General features: G+C 51.3%; 1 protein-coding gene across 1 annotated transcript in view; it reads right to left on the reverse strand.

Annotated features, from left to right (window-relative positions):
• Positions 1–2,101, reverse strand: part of SYT2 (synaptotagmin II) — a 6,850-nt gene extending 4,749 nt beyond the window's left edge. Inside the window, exon 1 of the mRNA XM_010831122.1 lies at positions 588–2,101. Within this exon, the coding sequence (XP_010829424.1) occupies positions 588–759 (172 nt within the window). The 5' untranslated portion in view covers positions 760–2,101. The remainder of the gene's footprint in view (positions 1–587) is intronic.
• Positions 2,102–8,090: the final 5,989 nt, after the last annotated feature.

The raw sequence follows: 8,090 nt of genomic DNA on the forward strand, positions 1-8,090 counted from the left end.
CGGGGGGGATGGCAGGGGCAGTGGGGCCAGCCCTCAGCTGCTCCCCCCAAGTCTGGACTTTGGGCATCTCTTCACTATCTTCACCAGGAATCTATGAAGCAGTGAGTGAAAGTCGGCCAGCTGTGTCCAACTGTTTGTGACCCCCATGGACAATACAGTCCATGGAATTCTCCAGGCCAGAATACTGGAGTGGGTAGCCTTTCCCTTCTCCAAGGGATCTTCCCAACCCAGGGATCGAACCCAGGTATCCTGCATCGCAGGTGGATTCTTTACCAACTGAGCTATCAGGGAAGCCCCGGTGGGGAGGGGGTTATTTTCTAACAGAACTATTTCAAAGTGTAACTGGAAAGTGTAACTTCATCTTTAGGTTTCACCTTTTGAGTCTTCTAAGTTGTAAGAACATTCTGCCCAGGGAGATGAGGGCACAGAAACTCCCTATTCCCTTTATTAGTGACAGACCCCTCTGCCGCCCCCACTACCCCCAGTCCTAAAGGGGACTGCCAAAGAATCCAGCCTAGAGCCCAAATATTAGGAGAGTGCGCAGCCGTCTCACCCCCCTGGCCCACCCAGCACACAGGGACACTCACGAGGCAGCTTGACTATCTCGTTGAAGAACCTCTCCTTGAACATAGCAAACATGTCCTCCTTGCCCTCGCCCGCTCCCCCGCTCTCTGTGGAGTTGTCCACTGGGCCGGCGGGCATGGTGGTGGTGGCAGGAGCCACCACAGGCTCCTGGTTCCTCTTGAAGATGCTCCTCATGGTGGCAGAGGGACAGCTGCGGGGGAAGGGGGCAGGGTGAGCACCCCAGAGGCCCAAGTGCAGACGGCTCTGCCCACAGGCTGCGGAAGGCTCTTCCAGAAGTTAAAGACTGTGGACAAAGGCCGTATGTGACAGACCCACAGCAAACATCCTCATGATGGTGAAAACCTGCAGCCTCACCACTAAAATCAGGACCAAGACAATGGTGTCCTCTCGCCACTGTTGCTCAGCAAGCAGGGGATGTCCCAGCTACAGCAGCTAGAGGAGAGCGAGAAATAAACGGAATCCAGGTTGGAAAGGAAGAGGCAATGCTGTCACTGTTCGCAGGAGACGTGACCCCACAGGAAACCCTCACAGTGAAGCTCACCTGCAGGTGACGTGACCCCATAGGAAACCCTCACAGTGAAGCTCACCTCCAGGTGATGTGACCCTATGCCAGGAAACCCTCACAGTGCCGCCAGAAGACCAGTGAAGCTCACCTGCACAGAATTAATACACAGAACCCCTTGGTCCCTATACATTAATAGCAAAAGAACAAAAAGAGAAGTTAAGAGGAAAATTCCACTTACCATTGCATCACAAAGAATAAAACACCCAGAGTGAACCTACGTGAGGAGGCAACAGACCTGCACTCGGAAAACTAACCCTGATGAGAGAATCACAGCAACACGACAGACGGAGGGACCTTGTGCTCTTGGAAGAGTCAGTGTTGTCAGACGACCACACTTCCCAAAGCGATCTACAGATTCAGTTCCATGCAATCCCAACCAAATTACCAATAACATTTTCCACAGAATTAGAACAAAAAAACTTACAATTTTGGAACTTACAGAAACACAAAAGACCCTGAACTGCCAAGGCAATCTTGAGAAAGAAAAATCTAGGAATCAGGAATTCCTGAAGGAATCAGGCCCCTTGAATTCAGACTAAACTACAAAGCTACAGTCATCAAAACAGTGTGGTGCCGGCACAAGAAAACAGAAACATAGACCAGTGGAGCAGGGCAGACTGCGGGATAAACCCACTCACCTATGGGCACCGATGGAGCAGGTCAGAAACCGCAGAGATAAACCCACTCACCTATGGGCACCTCATCTTTGACAAAGGAGGCCGGCCAGAATATACAATGGTGTAAAGACAGCCCTCAATAAGTGGAGCTGGGCAAACGGGACACTTCTAACACCAAAACACAAAGTAAGCTCAGACGGCTTAAAGACCTAAATGTAAGGCCACACAACCATAAAGCTCTTTGAGGAAAACACAGACATAAGTTTGACACAAATTGCAGCAAGATCTTTTTTGACCCATTTTCTAGAGTAATAAGAATAAAAACAAAAGTAAATGAGACCTAAGTAAACTTTAAAGCTTTTGCACAGCAAAGGAAACCATAAACAAAAAGAAAACCTGCAAAATGGAAGGAAATATTTGCAAAGAGACTGACAAAGGATTAATCTCCAAAATATATAAATGGCTCATGCAACTCAATATAAAAAATTTAAAAGGGAGCAGAAGATCTAAACAGACATTTCTTCAAAGAAGACATGCTGCTGCTGCTGCTGCTAAGTCGCTTCAGTTGTGTCCGACTCTGTGTGACCCCATAGACGGCAGCCCACCGGGCTCCCCCATCCCTGGGATTCACCAGGCAAGGACACTGGAGTGGGTTGCCATTTCCTTCTCCAATGCATGAAAGTGAAAAGTGAAAGTGAAGTTGCTCAGTTGTGTCCGGCTCCTAGTGACCCCATGGACTGCAGCCCACCAGGCTCCTCCGTCCATGGGGTTTTCCAGGCAAGAAGTACTGAAGTGGGGTGCCAGTGCCTTCTCCAAAAGAAGACATACAGATGGCTAAAAAGCACATGAGAAAGCGCTCACCATCACTGATTATCAGAGAACACAAATCTAACTCCAGTTGGGCATCCCCTCGCACCAGTCAGAATGGCCAGCTTCAGAAAGTCTGCAAACTGAATCCTGGAGAGAAGGGACCCTCCTACACTGTTGGTGGGAATGCGAATTGTCACACCCACTATGGAGAACAGTGTGGAGGCTCCTTAAAATCAAAAGCAGAGCTACCGTAGGACCCCGAACCCCACTCCTGGGCACTGACCTGGAGAAAAACCATATGACCCTGAACCCCCACTCCTGGGCACTGACCTGGAGAAAACCACAGTTTTAAAAGATACATGCGACCCAGTGTTCCCTGCAGCTCTGTTCACAATGGCCTAAGACATGGAAGCAACCTGCACGTCCATCGGCAGTGGAGTGGAGAAGGAAGACACAGCGCACACACCGTGGAATACTACTCAGCCCCGAAGAGGATGGACTAATAACCCTGCCGTGAAATCAGTGGGCCCAGAGATGGTCATACCGAGTGAAGTACGTCAGACAAAGACATCACTCGTGTGGACTAAAAGAAGCGGTACAGATGAACTTATTTACAAAACAAATATAGGCACAGATGTAGAAAATAAACATGGTAAATAAGGGGGAAGGGATGGGAGGGATAGGGAGCCGGGCTGACGGATACACACGACCGTGTATAAAACAGAAGGACCTACTGTATGGCACCGGGACTACTCCACACTCTGTAGGGACTCACATGGGGACGAATCTAAGAAAGCGTGGCTCTGCGTATGACATGTGAAACGCCTGAAACTAACATGATGCTGTAAGTCAACCTCAATAAAAAAATTTTTTAAGCCTTTTTTTTCCAACTTAATCCCTTTAAGTTCAAGGGTACTTCCAGCCATAGCAACACTGGAGCAGCGGCACCCACACGACCACCCCTCGGCCGGCATGTGCCCCCAGGGCTGTGCAGAACCCCCTTAGTCACACACACACCCCCATTTCACAGAGGCAGAAACAGAGCCTGGGCACCCCCGCACTCACCCAGAGCACGTGGCTTTCCCGAACCCCATTCCACCCGAGCACCCCGCCCAGGGCAGGAGGCAGCTCACAGCGAGAACGAGCTGTCCTCCCGGGCCCACGCCGGCGCCCAGCACCCCACCCTCCAGACCACCCTTGGCCCCGCGCCGCAGGCCCCATCAACACCCGCCCAGGGTGGGGTTCAGCCTTTGGTCCAGGAAGGTGGCACCCACGTCCATCCCTGGAGCCGCTCCCTCCCCGGGCTGAGTCAGGGCCTCTCGCCAGCCCTGCACCCTCCCCACAATGGCATGTTAACTTCCTGTCCAAGCGAGTGTGACTCTTCGTGACCCCATGGACTGTGGCCCACCAGGCCCCTCTGTCCATGGGATTCTCCAGGCAAGAATACTGGAGTGGGTTGCCATGCCCTCCTCCAGGGGATCTTCCTAACCCAGGGATCAAACCCTGGTCTCCTGCCTGCAGGCACATTCTTTACTGTCTGAGCCGCCAGGGAAACAAGGGCTGCTCGTTACTAACAGCAGTAACCCAGGTGTATGGGGGAGGGAGGAGAGTTGGGTGACATTCCTCAGGACCCTGCCTTCCACGGACAACTCGTGTGTCTTTGGAGGATCCGCAAAGAATTCTTTTCTGTGTTTTGTGTTGAGACCATACTATATATAATTTGAATGCTAAGTCGCTTCAGAATCACATCCGACTCTGCGACCCTACAGACTGCAGCCCACCGGCTCCTCTGTCCGTGGGATTTCCCAGGCAAGAACACTGGAGTGGGTCCCCATTTTCTTCTCCAGGGGATCTTCCTGGCCCAGGGATCGAGCTTGTGTCTCTCCTTCCTTGGCAGCGGGTTCTTTACCTCTAGTTCCATCTGGGAGTGAGGTATTCTGCATTTTTCATGTAAAATTTTGTCCCAAGTATTTTCCTTTATCATGACAATCTTCCCTTCTCACTTAAATAGCTATGTAACGCCCAGCCCCACAGTCACACACACCCCACTTGTGCAGTCATCCACTGTCGAGCTTGGCTCGTTTTCAAGTTCTTGCTGCTAAAGTATTCTTGTGATGGTCTTCATTTAAGGTAATGATCTTAGGAGTTTTTCAACTCTGCTCCCCTCCCCTCTCCACCGAGCTGTTTCTGCTGCTCAAAATAGGCCCCCTGAGGTCAGGTGGGGCGGACATGACATCCGCCTGCCCGGCCACACCGGGCAGCCAGGGGCACACCCCTGGGGATCCAGGTCATCAGACAAGCAGCACAGGAGTTTTACAATCCCCCTGCACCAGGGTCCTGCTGAGGGCACAGTTCAGAGCCCGCGTCCTCGGCGGAGGCAGCGCAGCCACCCCTGGCACCCCGCGTACTCGCCGTGCGTTCAGCCAGCTCCTTCCATGCTGGTCAACAGCCCCGACCTGGAGATGCGCCCTGAGAGGCAGGTGGAGACCCCGGCCCTCCACAGCCCCTGCCCTGGGCCCTTGCCCCTACCCCGCCGTCCGCAACCCTGCCCCCGACTCTGGAGGCTTAGCTGAAGGCAGTTCACACCCACGGGATCCACGCACTCTTCCTTTCCTCTGGGAGGTTTAGTATATTCAGAGGGTCGTGCAGCCATCACCACAACCCAGTTAGAACGTTTCGCCAAAAAGAAGCCCCACTTCCTCACCTGTCCCTCCCCACTCCCCCTCCTCCCAGCCTGGGCAACCCCTGAGCTGTGTGTAGACTCCCCTGTTCCCACTTCTCACACAGACGAAATCCCATGACACAAGCCCGGTGTCCTGCTTCTCCCACAGCACAGCGTCGAGGGCACCATGTGGAGCCGCCGTCAGTGCCTCATTGCTCTGTGGCCGAGGAATATTCCTCCGCACCGGTCACACATTTATCAGTTTATGGACATCGGTTATTTCCACCCCAGTTTCCTGAACAACGCTGCCGTAAACCTCTCTGTGCATGCTTTCATTTCTCTGGGATAAAAACCCGTGAGCGGAGGTGCTGGGACATATGGTAACTACATTTGACATTTTAAAGAACTACCAAACTTCCCGGAGCCACCGGGGAGATCGGTGTAGAAGTTCCTTAACAGACTAAAAACCGAGTCCCCACGTGGTCCGGCACTCCCGCTCCTGGGGAAACATCCAGACAAAACTTTAATTCAAAGATGCACGCACTCTGCTCCCAGCGACGCTACACACTGTGGCCAAGACGCGGGAGCCGCCGGAGCGCCCCGACGGGAACGGCCAAGGAAGACGCGCTGCACGCACACCGCACACTCAGCCTTCACGAAGAGTGAGCTGACACTACTTGCAGCAACGTGGGTGGATCAGAGATCACCGGAGTGAAGCGAGTCAGAAAGACGCCATCACTAATGTGACATCACATGCCACTCACGTCACATCTGAAACAGGACACGAACCGATTTACAAACGGAAACAGACTCACGGGACGCAGAACAGACTTGCGGCTGTGGGCGGAGAGGAGGGAAGGACGGGAGCCCGGGGTCAGCAGGTGCAAACTATTCCATACAGGGCGGTAAACGAGGCCCTCCTGTGCAGCACGGGAACCACATTCACATCCCGTGATGCACCGCAACGGAGAATATTTTACGGAAGAATGTGTGTGTGTGCGCGCGTGTAACTGAACCACTTTGCTGTACAGCACAAATTAACACACTGTAAATCAACTATACTCCAATCAATTTCTTTTAAATGGCTGCACCGATTTACTTTCCCAAAGGCGCTGCCTGAGCGTTCCGAGCTCTCCACACCCTGGGCAGCACCTGTCGTTACATCCTTTTGTCTACGGCTGTCCTAGTAGAGGTGACGTGGCATCCCGCTGGGCTTCCAATTTGCATTTCTCTGATGACTAATGACACCAAGTTTCTTTTCACGTGTTTATCGGCCACTTGTATGTCTCCTTCAGAGAAATGTCTATTCAAATCCTGTGTCCATGTTTTAATTGAATATTTCTTTTTATTGTTGAGTTGTACGAGTTCTTTGTATGTTCTGTACCAGCCCCTTTTCAGACGCGTTCTGCTCTCATTTCGCGGTGTCTGCTCTTTCTTTGACGGGTCCTTTGATTTGGATGATGTCCAATTTGTTTCTTTTATGGCCTGTGCTTTTGGTGTCGTGTCTAAGAAACCATCACCCAACCCAAGGGCACAAAGATTTACTCCTAGGCTTTCTTAGCAGAGCCATGTGCTTCTAGCTCCTACATTCAGGTCACAAAGCACTCTGAGTTCATCTCCATGAATGTGTTTTGTGTGTGGCCCTCCATTTGCTGCAAAGACTGTTATTCCCCCACTGAGTTGTCTTAGTGCTCCTGTAAAATATCAACTGACCATAAATGTGCGGGTTATTCCTGTGTTCTCTGTCGCATTGTTTCCATGTGCCAACACCACACTGTCTTAATCACCGTGTAAAGTATTGTTGGTTCTGGGGGCGGGGCAGTGGTCGGCTGCAGCTGCCGCCACGCAGGATGTGGGTTCCAGGACCAGGGATCACACCTGTGCCCTTCGGTGCAGTGCAGAGTCCTGTCCACTGTATCACCAGGGACAAGTCCCTGTCGTTAACTTTTTTAATTAGACAGTGTGAGTCTTCCAAATTTGTTCTTTAATAAGGTTGTCTTGGTTATTTCGGGTGTCTCGAGTTTCCATACAAATTTTAAGGTGTGCTTGTTTACAAAAAGATTGCCATGTTCATTTCTATTAAAAAACAAGCCATCTGGGATTTTGACCGCGACGCACTGGATCTGCAGGTCAGTGTCGGGAGTATCTCCACCTTAACAACAGTGTCTTACAGCGTCCTTCCCTTTAAAATCTTCTGTAATTTCTTGCAATGTTCCCTTTCACTTTCCAGCATAAAGTTTTACACTTTCCTTAAATTTGTAGATATTGAGTCTCTTTAATACTGTGGTAGACGGACCTGCTTAATTTCATTTCCAAATTGTTCATTACTAACGTATGAATGCAGTAGATTTTCCTGTACTGGTTCATGTCCTGCCGTATGAACTGGCTTACTAGTTCTGATACTGTGTGTGCGATGTGTTGTGCACGGTACATACGTGGGATACGTGTGTGGTATGCATACGGTGTGTGAGACGTGTGTATGTGGTAATGCGTGTGTGGTGTGTGTCATGTGTCTGTGGTGTGGTATCTGTGGTATGTGTGTGTGGTGTGGGGTTTGTGTGTGTGGAATGTGTGTGTGATGTGGCGTGTGTACGGGGGGGTGTGTGTGTGTATTGTGTGTGTGTGTGTGGTGTAGTGTGGTGCCTGTGTGGTGTGTGATGGTGTATATGTGTGTGGTATTGTCTGTGTGTGTGGTGTGTGTGTGTGTATGTGGTGTGTGTGGGGGTGTGGGTGTGCTGTGGCGCCTGTGTGGTGTGTGTGTGTGTGTGTGTGTGTATTGTGTATGTGTGTGTGGTGTGTGGGTGTGTGGCTTAGTCTGTGTGGGTGTGCCGTGGTGCCTGTGTGGTGTGTG

This window comes from Bison bison, unplaced genomic scaffold (assembly GCF_000754665.1).
Source record: "Bison bison bison isolate TAMUID 2011002044 unplaced genomic scaffold, Bison_UMD1.0 scf7180017864524, whole genome shotgun sequence".
Classification (NCBI taxonomy): Eukaryota; Metazoa; Chordata; class Mammalia; order Artiodactyla; family Bovidae; genus Bison; species Bison bison.